The sequence below is a fragment of the Bombus terrestris genome, chromosome 4 (assembly GCF_910591885.1).
Source record: "Bombus terrestris chromosome 4, iyBomTerr1.2, whole genome shotgun sequence".
NCBI lineage: Eukaryota > Metazoa > Arthropoda > Insecta > Hymenoptera > Apidae > Bombus > Bombus terrestris.
In genome coordinates this window covers 10,248,342-10,264,383 of record NC_063272.1, presented here as the reverse complement: position 1 = coordinate 10,264,383, position 16,042 = coordinate 10,248,342, and the positions used below count along the sequence as shown (strand labels likewise).

The 16,042-nt window shown below is 32.8% G+C and overlaps 4 protein-coding genes across 9 annotated transcripts in view; 2 read left to right on the top strand and 2 right to left on the bottom strand.

Moving 5' to 3' along the window:
- The first annotated feature begins 304 nt into the window (after positions 1-304).
- LOC100648972 (gamma-secretase subunit Aph-1) lies at positions 305-2,179 on the top strand. The gene is made up of 2 exons (XM_003395012.4): positions 305-852; positions 955-2,179. The coding sequence occupies exons 1-2, from the start codon at positions 620-622 to the stop codon at positions 1,436-1,438; spliced, it is 717 nt and encodes a 238-aa protein (XP_003395060.1). The 5' UTR covers positions 305-619; the 3' UTR covers positions 1,439-2,179.
- Positions 2,180-2,381: 202 nt separating this feature from the next.
- Positions 2,382-5,229, bottom strand: LOC100648626 (mediator of RNA polymerase II transcription subunit 17). The gene is made up of 8 exons (XM_012308094.3): positions 5,093-5,229; positions 4,733-4,912; positions 4,345-4,661; positions 4,056-4,265; positions 3,762-3,967; positions 3,109-3,681; positions 2,886-3,034; positions 2,382-2,807 (listed from the first exon to the last, which is right to left on the bottom strand). Exons 1-8 carry the CDS (start codon positions 5,179-5,181, stop codon positions 2,597-2,599), a joined length of 1,935 nt encoding a protein of 644 aa, XP_012163484.3. The 5' UTR covers positions 5,182-5,229; the 3' UTR covers positions 2,382-2,596.
- A 228-nt stretch (positions 5,230-5,457) lies between these two features.
- LOC100647842 (probable DNA mismatch repair protein Msh6) lies at positions 5,458-11,865 on the top strand. The gene is made up of 21 exons (XM_003395001.4): positions 5,458-5,717; positions 6,067-6,246; positions 6,329-6,420; positions 6,485-6,553; positions 6,631-6,828; positions 6,901-7,035; positions 7,113-7,248; positions 7,332-7,612; positions 7,677-7,802; positions 7,882-7,963; positions 8,035-8,222; positions 8,294-8,388; positions 8,452-8,607; positions 8,690-8,847; positions 8,921-9,009; positions 9,085-9,375; positions 9,449-9,664; positions 9,760-9,939; positions 10,006-10,183; positions 10,260-10,411; positions 10,504-11,865. The coding sequence occupies exons 1-21, from the start codon at positions 5,585-5,587 to the stop codon at positions 10,759-10,761; spliced, it is 3,393 nt and encodes a 1,130-aa protein (XP_003395049.2). The 5' UTR covers positions 5,458-5,584; the 3' UTR covers positions 10,762-11,865.
- A 4-nt stretch (positions 11,866-11,869) lies between these two features.
- Positions 11,870-16,042, bottom strand: part of LOC100648857 (microtubule-associated protein Jupiter) — an 86,433-nt gene continuing 82,260 nt past the window's right edge. For all 6 annotated transcript variants that reach the window (XM_012308100.3, XM_012308095.3, XM_012308096.3 and 3 more), the window contains one exon: positions 11,870-13,265. In XM_012308100.3, the coding sequence (XP_012163490.1) occupies positions 13,090-13,265 (176 nt within the window). In that variant the 3' untranslated portion in view covers positions 11,870-13,089. The remainder of the gene's footprint in view (positions 13,266-16,042) is intronic.

The window sequence follows — 16,042 nt, the reverse complement described above, 5'->3', positions numbered from 1 at the left end:
TAAGACCGTTTTATGCAATTCAATTCGCAAGTTTAGAATAATTGTGCAATCTTATAATTTCATAATTTTCTGCATAATAATTTATATAATTGTGAAATTTTACAGTAATTTGATTCCATTGTTCGACTAATGGAGTTAAAGCTATTTTATATGAAAGTTGCGATCAAAATGCCGCTCGTTTTCGAATCACCTGCTTTTCGTACAGCCTGATACAAACACACATTTCCCCTTTTACTGTATATACACACCTTTCTCCCACCAAAAACACCAGGAAAAAGATGTGGGTATAGTTCGACTGTTTGACCATTAGAGGCGGTAATTCGTGGAGCGTATATTTGGCTGAATGTCACCAATGCTTATCGGCGATTTTCTTATTCTCTATTCATCTCTGGTGTGCCAAGTGATTTCATCATTATCGTGATTCATTTGTGTCCGATTCCATTATTATCATATTTGATATATTTCTACAATCAGCAGAGGGAATAAATGTGCCCTTCAAGAAGTACTAGCCGGGCCGCGCGAAGGCTACATAAGGTTATGAATATTTAGCATTTCGAAAAGACCAGATCAGTGTAATACTGAAAACATCAAAAGTGATTTGGCACTATTCGCCGCAAAAATGACAGTTATGGATTTTTTTGGTTGTGCCTTTTTGGCTTTCGGTCCACCGTTGGCTATGTTTACATTTACTGTCGCAGCTGAACCTATTAGAATCATCATACTAATAGCCAGTGCCTTCTTTTGGTTAATTTCTTTATTGTTGTCATCGGTGCTTTGGTATGCTGTGGTGCCACTACAAAATCACCTCGCATTTGGACTTGTATTTTCTGTACTATTCCAAGAAGCATTCAGGTGAAATATCAAATTTACTTTCTCTTTAAAACACAATATTTTTTATATTTTACTTTCGCTTGAATTATTTAAAAGTTGATTTTTTTTTTTATTTTTGTACAGGTATCTCTTATACTGGGTACTAAGGAAAGCCGAAAGAGGGCTAGATAAAGTAACAACAACACATGTAGCAGATAGCAGACACGTGTTTGCATATGTATGTGGTTTAGGTTTTGGTTTTATGAGTGGTGTTTTTGCACTAGTCAATGTCCTGGCAGATGCTGTTGGACCTGGAACAATGGGACTTCGACAAGGCACAGAGTACTTTTTTATAATATCAGCAGCCACAACTCTTTGCTTTATCTTATTACATACATTTTGGGGCGTTGTATTTTTCTCTGCTCTCGACAGAAAAAATTGGGGTCAAGTTATTTGGGTTGTTGGCTCACACTTATTTGTGTCATGTATGACCCTATTAAATGTATATCAAGCTTACGTAGCTACCACTTTATCCGCTTATGTTGTTTTGATTATAACAACTGCACTTGCGTTCAAAGTTGCTGGTGGCAGACCCCAAAGTATAGTTCAGTGTTTTTCAAGACAGTAAAAGAGAAAACTTTTATAAGAAAGTTAAAATACAAGTAGTTGTGTTTGACCCGAATGAACATCACAGAATGATGAAATTTTTTTTCCTTAGCCATTTGACTGCAAGGAGATTATTCATTGCTCTGATATACACTGTGTGTAAAAAGATATGATGTTAAATTAACAAACCATATCTTTGGTATTACTAAACAAGCCTATAATGATTAGGAATATATTCGTACAGATCCAATACATGTTAGACCTTACTTGAACTTTTACACTTAACCAAAATGGACATCTGTTAAGTGTACCAGTATTATTTATCTTTCAAATGTAATATTTTTTCGCAAAAAACTTAAATGGTAATACGTTCTAGCACAGAATTCCTTGGTCAAACTGCTAGTCCGTCCCTTAACCCATCGAAACAATTGTATAACCAAGACGCGACGATGTTTCGATCTAAAATCGAATTATATTGAAATGTACGATATTTTGTTTGTATTGCAAAAAAAAAGCAAAGTCTAAAATAAGTATGGATGTACATATGTAAGAATGTATACATATATAATGTATGTACATGTTCTATCAAACGGAAAGAGTAAATTTATGCATCAATCCCTGCCTTATATCAAAAAATAAAACTATTCAAAACAGGTTATACAAATGACGATAATACGTAAGGAATTGTTCAGTAGTTTTTGTATGTATATAAGATCCATTAATAATTGTAATTTAGGTGTTCAATATACATCTGTATATTTGGCATTGTGTTTCACTTACCATTTCATGGTTTATTACTCGATTCATATTACATTTCATATGTCATTCAAATAAAAACCATTTTTGTACAACTAAAGGTACATTTAATTATAATCCTTGTTCTCAATAACAAATACCACAGGATGAAATATCTCAGTTCGTTTAGGACAAGAAAGGGAAAACAACGAATTCGACTTTAAAAAGCATGAGTGTTCTAATCGGTTTTTTTATTGAAAAAAGATAAATTTGGAAAATAGAGTGAATCACAGTCGCAAGATATCACTCGAAAAATTTATCTATAATTCAATTATACAATTAAAAGGTGTAGAGAGTATATCAAAGGAAAAATAAAATCTGTATGCGTGGTCACGTTTTTTCATTCTGTGGAACAATTAAATTCCTAATCAGTCATTGATAGCGTCTAGGAGCTTGTTAAGGAAGCCATAAGTAATTCCATTTTGTTTAAAAAATTTTTCCCTTCCATTTTATCCCACCGAACTTCTTTAAAAGAACCACCTAAATTTTCCCACTTTCTTTCTCTCACTAATTGTCCAGGAAAGAAGTCCTTCCGAGGAGAATGAGCTATCGCAACTTGTACTCCCGTTTGCGGTTCACACCTAACAGCTATCATCCTAAAATCCCAATGATTATTTTAGATGTAACACATTCATATATACATAGCCTTCTACTAAAACAAAATTAATAAATACCTATCGCCTATTGGTGAAGCTAAAATACAACTGCTAGCGTTTCCTAGAGGTTCAACTGCTCCTAAACCAAGGTGTGAACTATTGGCTAAAAACTGCCATCCCATACATTTTGCTAATGCTTGTACTGCTGTTATTTGATGCTGATAGATCTGTAATAATATACTAAATAATTACACACATATTCGATAAAGATTAAGAGAATAGAAAAAAAATGTGATTATACCTGACAAAATATTAGGTCCCGTAATTCTTGAGGTTCATAACTCATATGCATTACTCTACCATCTCGGCAAACGCATTTCAAGGACTTCTCTCCTATATGAACAACAAGCGACGTTCGACATACTGTGTCGTATCCATGTGTTAAAATATTAATTTTTACACAAGATTGGGTGGGAGAATTTAACGCATTCCAATGAGAAACAATCAAAGGATCTTTTACTTCCTTTGCTATTGTATCTAAGACATACTCAGTACGTAATCGCATGAAATAATGTTGAGCTTGTTGAATAATTTGTTCTAAAAGAGTTTGACTTTTTGTCATTTCTAAAAGCTCATATCTGTCCGCAGCTGTTGGACCAGCTAAACATCTCCTTTTACTGGGCCCGAGAGGTCCAGAAGAAGGATGTGGAAATGGATGATGCGTATTTTTGTGATGAACTTCACGTAATAGCTGATGCAAAGAGTGTTCTAACACATGGTCATGATCGGTTTTATGAGGAGGAGGAGCGGCTGGTTTTTTGTCATTCCCCGTACTATGACAAAGTCCTATGATTAACTGAATCCCAGGCAACACCTAAAATTTTGTAATTTTGTATAGTATATTATAAATAAATATGTATCATACATATCAATTAAGAGCAAAAAAGTATTTACTGTTGCCATTATTTGATTGCCGACAACCATGTGAGGTATAGGCGCACGTAAATGTACCGCTTCTCTTGCTAATTGACTGAACAATTCTTTGCAAAAAAGAACATTTTGTGCAGCTTCTAGTTTTTGCTGCCAGTGCATGTCTGCATTGGAGCTATGTGCACTGTTATTAAGTAAACTAATATTTGCACTACATAAATCTTCTTGGTCTATAAACAAAAATAATAATTCAACATTGATGTTATATGTTGTACATAAACGTACTAATAAATGTATATTATACATACATACACTTACCTTTTTGACATAATACCTCTATGTAAGCAACACCCTGTAATTCACTAGGAATAGTAACTCTCAGAGCAGAAGCCTTAGAATTTGGAGGATGGGTTTGACCTAGTACGTTATTACCAGGACTTGGAGATGCAGGAGGACTCGTACTACTCTTCTCTTCCTCTTCTGCCTTAGTAACTTCAAACATTCCAGTCTGAGGGAATTTAGATCCAGCTACAAAATTCATATTACTGAATGCGATAAAATTAATTCTTAAATTAGACATTTAAATATATAAAAGATAACTATGAACCTGTTCTATAACTAAGATCACCAATTATCGAATTAGAAACTTTTTTCAAACGCCAATTTTGTCTCAATCTCAGTAATTCAATATGAAAATCTGGGGTTGATCTATTTCTCGCTAGTTCATTCTGGCAGTTTTTTAATCTGTCAGCGCCCATCATAATGACAGACGCAGCTCCAGCCAATGCTTTTTTTCTAGCATATAATTGATACATAGTCTTTGCTTCTGGTAGCTCTTGAGGCACAGGATCAAGAACCATATAATGCTTCTCTTTTGCTATTGCAAGAACATCAGCTAACACACATACTTCTGTCAATGCATTTCTGCAAATAAAATTATCATAGTCTTTTACATTGATAGAGTCATGTTAAAAAAATATTCAATAATGTATTACCTTAGTTTATTTCTAACGCTATCCCATGGCCATAAAGATGACTGAAAAGAAGCTGAATCTTTCGTATCTTCTTCACTCTTTTCCCCACCCTCAGTTTCCTTTTTAACATCTTCACCATTGGTTTTGCTAAAGTCAATTTTTTGCGCGATTTTTGCCAAATTTTCAGACAATGTAAGGGGTCTAGAAAAATGATAGATTATTATAATTAATTACTTTATAATACTTTATGTTACAAAACATAAATAAAATGTTATTTTAATTGAGGTTAGGTGAACATATAACAAATTTATTTACTACTATTTCTATCGATAACCAACTTTTTGTTCAATTTTAGTAAGCGTAGAAAGACAAACTACGTACGCTTGGTAGATTTCTTGGCCATCGTAAGTAATTTCTTGAATTTGATTCTCGATTGGTGCTTCTACAGAGATATTCACTGAATACGCCATTATTGTTTTCTTAAAGTACAATTGCCTCTATGAGGAATGAATGACTGCATATGGCAGGTAAAAAATTTCCACAGCTAAATTCCCTAGTGAAATCAAAATTAAATTTTTAACTAGAGCAGAGTATTTAACATTTAAATTCCATTATAATTATCATCAATAAATGTACATTCAAATATTATTACCTAAGAAGAGCTATTAGAATAACAAATAAAATAATAATTTTTCTATAGATAAATGAATAGATTCAGTAATATTTAAGAACGCAGAGTAATACTTCAATGATTTTTAGAAAACGTAAGTTTTGCCGGGATTTTGATCCTTCCACCTGCAAGAACAGTAAATATTCAGGTGTAAAAGAGGAATTATTAGAGATTTTTAATACGATTATAATTGTTATATCATTATGTCTAAAGTGAATACATTGTACAATTATTTTATTTCGCCTAAAACTCCTAAAACTCCTAAACAATCGAATAATAAGAAGCCTGATGAAAAACCTAGTACGCCGAAAAGACCAAGAGAACAATGGAACAAAGGTGTATAACGAAAATAGCTTACTTGTAAATAATTAATTTATTATAGCAATAGAATAGAATGAAAGCAATAGAACATGCGATGAAAAACATATTTTATGTAATTTTGAGCCGCATGTGTTATTGCATCGTAACATTAAACATAAAATTAAAATAGAACATTTCACAGAAAAGAATTCATAATATTTACGAAAAATCTATTCAATATAATAGTTTATAAAAGTTTCTCACCTTAGCTGATACAATAATGTTGTTAGCTAATACAATAATGCTGATACAATAATGTGTATTGTAAATTATCGAATAAATATTACATAAGTGATGTAACATATTATTTATGATATATATATAGCAAAGATTCCAAGCAAAGGGAAAGAAAATATAGATGTCAAAGATAAAAAAAATGTCTCTAAAGATGATGATGATGAAGAAGAGGAAAAGGAAGAAAAGGAACCGGTACAGCCAAAAAGGCGAAGATTGATTATCCCTGATGAAGAGTCTGGAGAAGATTCTGGTGATGAATTTAAGCCTGGTTTGTGTTTTTGTTGCAATTGTGTCATAATCTCTTATTTGTTTTAGAAGAAAAAAATATATTTGATTTCATTTTCATATAGATCCAGAAGATGAATCAGAAGATTCTGATTCAGTATCTGAAGAAGTTAGTGAAAGTGAGCCACTAACACCAAGTGAAGAGGAATCTCCAGAGGTAAAAGAGTAATTACAAGTAAAAAGATTTGCATACTAATCGATCAATGTAAATTAAATTTCAGAAGAAAATAAAATTGGCTAAAGCTCCTAGAGGAAAACGGGAAATAAGTACAATGAAAAATACCAAAGATGTAAGGTCATAGTTATAAATTTTTCTTTTTATTAAATAGATATATATATATTACTTAATCAATTAAAATTCACTTAGGCTAAAAAAGAATCAAAACCACAGCAACAAAATCAAACCAAAGGTTCGGACAGTGTTACAGAATCTTGGCCACATTTAAAGTATGATTTCCTTCAACCAAATAAAATACGAGATATTCGTAGAAAACCACCAAGCGATCCAGATTATGATCCTAAAACTCTTTATGTTCCTCAGGATTTCTTGAATCAACAAACTCCAGTAAGATAGAAATTTAAATTTTCTTAATACAAGTATTATTTGATGCACCTTACATTATACGATTTTATTCAGGCCATGAGACAATGGTGGGAATTAAAAAGCAAACATTTCGATTGCGTTCTTTTCTTTAAAGTAGGAAAGTTTTATGAATTGTATCATATGGATGCTGTAATTAGTGTCAATGAAATTAATCTTACATACATGAGAGTAAGTCACTTGTATTACTTTATATGTATTTTAAAAACACTAGAATAAATTGCTAGAATGAACTTGATTAATTACAGGGAGAATTTGCGCATTCAGGATTTCCAGAAATTGGATATGGTCGTTTCTCAGCAAGTCTCATAGAAAGAGGCTACAAAGTGGCTAGGGTAGAACAAACAGAAAATCCAGACATGATGGCGCAACGTTGTAGCAAAAGTATAATTCCAAAAGCATATTGCATGTATTTTAAAATTATTAATCACAATTCAATTTTATTTATTGCTTTATTTATTGAAAAGTGACTAGGCCAACAAAGTTCGACAAAGTAGTTAAACGAGAAATTTGTCAAATAAGCAGTAAAGGTACAAGAGTATACACTCCACAGGATGTAGAAGCATCTACGGCAAATTCCAATTATTTGTTATCATTAGTTGAAAAATGTCCATCTGGTTCAAACAAATCTCATTATGGAGTGTGTTTCTTAGATACTACAATAGGAGACTTCTATCTCGGTCAATTCGAAGACGATCGATGTAATTCTAGAATACTAACTTTACTCGCTCATTATCCGCCGGTTCATGTAAGTTGTTTTAAAATCGTAATTAAAAAAGAAAATTAGATAATTGAGTTGATTATATGTTTAGGTGGTTTATGAACGAGGTAATTTGTCTCAAAAGACCCTAAAAATCTTAAACAACACTTTAGCAGCGTGTATTAAAGAACCACTTTTACGCGAATCTCAATTTTGGTCATCTTCGACTACGTTAAAAGTAAGTATAATGGTACTAAATGTTCAAAAATGTTAAGATCTGATTTTGTTTGTAAGTTCTTTTCTTGTCTAACTTGCAGAATCTTCATGAAGGAGAATACTTCAAAAATTCAGACTCTCAGTTTCAATGGCCTGCAGGTTTACAACCATATCTTAATCAAAGTAAATATTTCTAATACATCTTCTTAATGGAAGTTTGGTTCCTATTGACGTTCCAATTTTTGTTTTTTTAGATGATACTTTAGGTTTAACTTCTGCTGATGATAAAGAGTTAGCGGTGCATGCCTTAGGTGGATGTGTATACTTACTCAAAGAATATCTGCTTGAACAGCAATTATTGGCGCAAGGACGTTTTAAAACATATACTCCGCCAGATTTTTCAAATGAGAAATCTGTGGCTTCAAACTTTGCGAATAATATGGTGACTATGAATTTCATTATTTAATTGCACATATGAAAGTAAACAATTAATTTAATGTATATAATTATTAGGTTCTAGATGCTATTACGATTAATAATTTGAGAATATTCGGCGAAGGTTCTCTCATGAAAACACTGGATCGTTGCTGTACTGCATTCGGGAAGAGGTATATTTAAAATAAATATAAACATTTTATATAATTTTTTAAATCAAATATACTTAATTATAGGTTATTGCGAGAATGGATTTGCAGACCATCCTGTCGCAAAAACGTTATAATCGAACGTCAACAAGCTATACAAGAATTAATGGATAATACAGAGGTGATGCAAAATGCTCGTAGTATATTAGCAGGACTCCCTGATCTTGAAAGATTATTAAGCAAGTGAGTTCGAATTATTATTGGAAGTTAGAAAGATCATTCATAAAAAAATATATTTAAACACAAAATTTCATGATAATTTTAGGATCCATGCACAAGGAAATGCGGCGAAAATGAATAATCATCCAGATGGCAGAGCGATTATGTTCGAGGGTCAAACGTATTCAAAGAAAAAGATTGCAGATTTTATTGTTACTTTGAATGCGTTCGAGAATGTTCTAAAAATTGTTGCTTTGTTCGAAGGTAATTGAGTTATCTATAATTACAATTTAAAATTACCGCAGTGGGATTGAAAAATATATCACCTACTTTTTAGATTTCAAGAGTACTATAGTAAGTCGATGTACTAAAATAGAGCCGGATGGCGAGTTTCCTTCATTAAGAGAATCATTAGATTATTTTAAGGTAATTAATATCGATTCTACTTAATGATAGTTATTAAATGATATATAAATATATAATAATATATGTATATTTTAGACCGCATTCGATCACGAAGAAGCCAAAAAAGTAGGCTGTGTTGTTCCAAAGAGAGGAGTCGATAGTGAGTACGACTCTGTTTTAATAGAATTGGATGATGTAAAGGCAGATGCCCAACAGTACCTTGAAAAGCAAAAAAAGCACTTCGGCGTGAAAGTCGCGTTTCATGGATCGGATAAGAAACGTTATCAAATCGAGATTCCAGATTCTCAAATAAAGAAAATTGGTGCCGGGTATGAGCTTCAATCACAAAGAAAAGGATACAAACGCTATTACACTGCCGAGACTAAGGTTTCATCTTTCTCTAGAATGATACAATACGTTCAAAAAAGTAATAAAAGAAGACACTAAAATATTTTTACAGGAACTTTTGAGTCGACAAATAAACGCCGAAGAACACAGAGATAAAGTACTAAAGGATTTAAACAGAAGAATATTTGCAAAATTTAGCGAGAAGTATGATATGTGGAATATGGCGGTTTATAAGTTGTCTGTCTTGGATGTTCTTATCTCTTTGGCGGAATATGCTCTCAGCGGAGATATGTGTATACCAGAAGTTAACGATGGTACAGATAAAAGGGTAATTTGTAATTCGCTATTATAATATTAATATAATTCACTGTTTCACATATTTAAATATGTCGAAAATTGCTAAAAAGATTATACTTTTGGTAGGTATTTATCGATATTCGAGACGGATGGCATCCATGTATTATCTCCGATACATTTATACCAAATAACACTTTACTAGGAACTGAAAATTCTGCTTCTTTTATGATTCTTACTGGACCGAATATGGGTGGTAAATCAACATTGATGCGTCAGGTCGCCCTTCTTACTATAATGACGCAAATTGTACGTTTTAGTAACATATAACATGTTGAGCTATGAACGAAACATTAATTTTTGTATTTCTCATAGGGAAGTTACGTCCCTGCAAGTTCCTGCTGTTTGACATTAGTGGATCGTATTTTCACAAGGCTCGGCGCAAATGATGATATTCTAGCTGGCCAGAGTACGTTCTTGGTAGAGTTGAGCGAAACTTCTGCGATATTACAGCACGCTACGCCATACTCGCTAGTGTTGCTTGATGAATTGGGTAAAAATTATTTACGTTTAATTAAAATTGTAATATAATTAACATATTAGTAAATTTAATATTTTACTATCAATAGGTCGTGGTACGTCGACGTATGACGGCACGGCAATAGCCGCTTCAGTTGTGAATGCACTTACAAAATTGAATTGCCGTACTCTATTTTCGACACATTATCATTCTTTGGTAGAAGATTATAAGAACACAAAGGAAATTACATTGGCCCATATGGTAAATATAAATCGTGCATTTTTCAAAATTTTGTTTATTTGTTACTTAACTTTTTTGAGGTATTTTTAGCATTATTATTTTACTTTTCATAGGCATGTATGGTAGAAAATGAGGAACAGGATGAAGTGTCTCAGGAAACAGTAACATTTTTGTACAAACTTAGCGAGGGAGCTTGTCCGAAATCATATGGTTTTAACGCTGCTCGATTAGCTGGCGTCCCATCTGTAATTACAAACAGAGCGCATGAGATCTCAAAGAAACTCGAACAAGAGACAAATTATAAACATCTCTTCACCAGTCTATGTAAGGCGAACGGAACAGCCATAAGGGATCTAATCGCTGCAATGTGAAACTAAACCAATTGATATCGAATAATTACTAACATGTTCAGTTTGTAATTTCAGTTCCGCTACGATATTACATATTTTTTTACATTCTATATATTTATTATGCTTTGTTATAGATTGCCATTACTATTTGATATTACTGTGTATTTTATAATAAAATTACTTGGAACGCTACCTCATGGTATTAGTTCCACGTTGGGAAAGGGGAGATAAAAAATAATAATAAATGAGATAACAATTGTTGCTTACAAAATTTTATTAATTAATGCCAGAGTACAAAAAGGCTACTTATGAGACGAGAATACGATGCAATACAAACAATTTTTTACTCACACCAAAACGATGAAGAAACATCATTTCTTCTCTCTCTCTTTTTTTTTTATTTTTTATTTCGAGCGTAAGAAAAATCGTGTGCACGAGAGTCTTACCGTGAAATAATAAATACAATTCCTTATGCGTTATCGTGAAACAAGGAAGAAGCAGGTAGTGAACGACTATAAAAAAAATGAATGATTATTGGTTATTCCGACAGAGTTATGTTGTGTCTCTGCTTTAAGAGGACCGTAAGTGATACAGTGATAAATAGGATCCACGTAAATCCTAACCGTTTATGTATGTTGGTAAATCGAACGATTAAAGATTATCTGAATGTATAATGGATTACTACAATATGATTAGTAAAATTGCAATCTTCTCTATTTTAAATATGGGTAGGTATTTATGCATCCGTGTGCAAAAGCGGTCTTTTCTCTCTTCCTCTTCTTTATTTGAATGAACGTAGAAACTTAAGAACAAACGAGAAATAAAAAGGAACTGTGCTCTCTATAAAATGTTACGTAGAATGGCGTATTTAATTCATGCAGAAGAAAAAACTATATACGGTTATTAAAAAGGCACAGAAATTAAGAAAGCACTTGACCTTATTTCTTTTTTTATGGATTACACATATAATGTAGTTTTATAATCATTATTAATATTAATATTATTATTATTAATATTATTATTACCTTTTCTTTTCTTCTTTCGAATAATATATGCCTACTTCTAATATACAATTCCGGGGGTTCGTCGAACGTTTTCTAGTTCTTTTTTTTTTTTTTTTTTTTTTTTAATAAGTATTCATTATTATATTCGTAAATTGAGGGCTATCTCTCTTCTATTCTCTGGACGTTCGCGTTATTTTTTTTTTCTTTTCATTTAATTTTTCGCTATTCATCAATTACAAATTACGATTTGTTTTCCTTATCCGAAGAAAAAACCAACCGACAGCAGTCTATCAACTCAAAGAAGCGTGGTTCTTGACGCTCGCTTCGGATTTCTCGCCTTCCAGAATTTGGCAGGATTCATTTTCTCATTCGAACCATCGTTTCTTTCTTTCTTCCTTTCTTTCTTTCTTTAGTTTTACTTAAACATATTCGAATGTAAAAGAAGTACAAACTACGAACATAACATCCTCGAAAGTTCTTAGAATAAAAATTGAAATCTTGATAACTCACATTCGACAACTTCTGCAAAATTTTATGCTCTAAACCTCCTCCTCTACCCTTCCTACGTGATACAGAAATTCACTCTATATAACAATAAGAATGAACGATAGAAAACACGAACCGAAGCTCAACTTTGAAATAACTGTAAATTCTAAGAAAGGAATATCACCCAACTGAAAATTACGAGATCTTAATGAAACCTTGAACACAAGGTAGAGCATCAAAAAATATTACGTATTTTTTCCCAGCTGCCGAAATTCATATTTATAAATTGGGAATTATCCACAAAACGGGACATGAAAAATTTATTTATCCAAACGTATCAATAATAATCAATCTTCGTTCTTAAAGGTATCTACTTTCCAAGATAATTGACCAAATACATTTTCCATCCCCCATAAATGATATTGTTTTTTCCCGCAAATGAATTTAAGCAACTAAGAAAACGAAAGAAAAGCATCTAATATTTTTCAACGATCGATTTGTATCCGAAGCTACATTAAAATCTAAGATTTCAAGTCGAGTGATCTCCCGTGTAAAATTCAAGACCTAAGATGGACTTCAAGCTACTGCCTATTAAAAAAAAAAAAGGATAGAAACGGGAAGAATACGGTTCGTCTAGAAGAATTCCTCGGAAAAAGAATACGTAAACGCGGTTAATTAATCTTCGCTTTCTTAATCGAAACAAGAAACCAATCGCTCCTAAACTGAATATTTTTACTACTGGAGTAATTGTTTAACTGGAGGATCCGGTTTTCTTTCGAATTTGCCAGTACTGGAAGGGTTTTTCTGGCGCCAATCGAAAGGAGGATGTCGATCAGCGGTTGTCCATGAGGCCACATTTTTACCATAGTCCGGATGAGTATCCACCGGGTGGCACGCGTGTACGTGCCGGAACCTTCGCCGCCGGCGACGTGTCGTTCGACTTCTCGCTGGAATTCGAGCTGGACATTCCGTTTTGCACGGCAGGCCCGTTGTTCTGTGACTCTGCGTAGCCAGTTCCGGTTACCGGGTTACCATCTACGAAGAATATTTGCCTTTTTCAGTCGACATTCTGAGATCAAAATTGTGGGATCGAGGTTCTTCATTAGGACACAATTTTGGTATATTTGGATAATATTTGAAGGTTTAGAGGAGAAGTGGTCCAAGCGACGAAATCATTAATTTGAGGAAATATACTGGGGGTACAGTCGGATTTTGATAGAGACAATACATCTTTAAACATTAATCGCGTGTAATAAGAAATTTTGTTTGTTTTTGAGAAAACACATAGATTTATTATATTTTCTTATTCGAATTTGAAGGCTGGAAACAATAAATTAGATTATTTGATAGTAGAAAAAAAAAAGAATAAAACGAGACAAAACTTAAAAAGTAAAATATACGAGGGTTACAATACAAAGATTTGGAAATTTCTGACGAAATTTTCTAGGTAAATTTTATGTACCGATACTTTTATTTATCTCGGTTTTGAAAAATAATGCACTTGTACCACTTCTTCGCTGATTTTCATCGGGACCAATCGATCAAAAGCTGATGGACTCTGGAATGATACGATAAGCGAATCACGAAACATTGAATAATTGGTTGAACGTTTCTTTGTCTTGTGACTCACCGTCTCTGTTTCCCTATATCACACTATTGCAATATACGATGATGTGGTAATTTTGTGTATTTGATATATTTGTACGATATCTTTATTTTGATCGAAATCAATCGATTTTAATTGGTCAAAAGTCTATGGAATCTGAAAATATGTATATGCTAGGATGAATCACGAAACGTTATATAATTAATTTGTTTCTTGTGATAACAAAGACTTGATCATTTCATTGTCTATCTTGAATTGATCTAATTTGATTTGATTAGAATGTTATTGTTCCATGATCGGCTTAGAGATTTTCAAATGTAAGTGGTGTCTTTTTGCACGAGATTATACTCAGTCTCTTCTATTCTGAATTCTAGGAAATCCTTTTGTTCTACAACGTTCATTTTCGAGATCTCGATAAATGCCAAAAAGACTACACATTACACCTGTAAGCCTCGATCATTATGAACTCTAAAAAACGAAGCTACGTTCTAATAACTCCCAATTTTCTCCTTTATTTCCTCATTGCTATGATTCCTACGGAATTTTCTATTTAATTCTATGGAAATCGATTTCGTATTACTCGCATGCAATTATTATCAGGAGTATAAAAAACCAGAAAAATGTTATCGATTGCCGTTACCACTTAATTAAAACAGGCTGAAAAACAATAAACAAAAAAAGAGGCGTATTAACCAACTTATAACGGTTATCATGCATCCTTAGTTTTTTATACGCCTGATATCCACCGTGTGTTTGTATAACACCGTCATAGAGATATATCGAGATTTCACGCGAAATCCACATGCTGGCTCTCTCCCTTCGTGATTTTTCTTCGACATTTCCCGTACACGCCCGTGAAAGGGGGACAGGGACACGCAGGTAATTTACTCGACAGGCAATTAAGCGTAAAACGTAAGGAACAACCAGTCGGTTTCGATGCACTGATAAAGAACGATCGGATATAAAATATTCGTGAGAGCTACTCTGCAGAACTTACGCTACGCAAGACAAGGAATGTGTAGGTAATCGTCTACTACGTATAACACGAACTTACCGTACTATATTACAGATTATTTTGTATGAGTGTGAGTGTTGACCTATGGAAACTTGTCGGGGAATTTGCTTGAATTCTATGCTTCTAGTAGCGATTTTCTTTCTTTTTTGTCTTTTATTTTTGACTGAAGAAATTTTTGAGTTGAATTCGAGCAAATCTGAGACATTGTGAGGATATATATATATATATATATAAGGTGATTATATAAATTAGAATGGATTTTAATTTTAGATGGCAATCGAGAATATTGTGGTAAGAGTATCGTTTTGTATTTTTTGAATCTACTTTTATTAAAATGTTCATTTAATTTAAAAAAAATGAAATAGCTTTTAATTTAGGATATTTTGCGGATTTCTCTCAAATTCTCGATTACCTTCCATCTGTACGGATAAGTTATAGGGATTTTTAAACACATCGTTCTTTTCAGGAGAATACAAATTACAAATAAAGTAAGTGAAAATTAGGACTAAACATAAGGACCGTTACTCCGAATCTGAAATTAATACCAAATAACACATATACACATATACAAAAGAAAAAAGAAACACATTGTACTCGTAAAGAAAAGAAACGCATAAAGGAATATCATAAATCCAATCCTCTTCGTCTGCAGCAAGAACTACACAGAAATTATCGGTCGACCAAGGCTATATAAGGAAAAGAAACGATAAAGTAAAAGAGTGAAAGCTGAAACATCAACTCGTAAAAAAAATCAAATTTATATCTTTTGCCTTTTTCTTTCAGTACTGTACAAAACCACCGGAGGATGACTCGCGTAAAAATAATTTATCAATAAACTTGCTTTTTGTTCGATGACTCGCCACGTAACTTATTAAACACATCCTTATCTGCATAATTTACAAGTCATATCAAAAGTATATCACGATCGTTTTCAACAAGCAATTACCAAGAATCTCTTCTTATTCATACTATGATAATGTGACTTAATCAAACTACATAGTGAGTCATAACCTTTCTGATTCATCCCCAAACATACGTCAAATCGTACTAAGCCCCCCCCCCCCGCCAGACAATGACAAAATTTCCAGACCACGTTCTATCAAATATGCATACAAAACCCTCCTGCTATTCTAATCAAAATAAAGTAGGCCCCACTTGCTCGTGAATTTACCCCATATTTTTCTTCGTAAA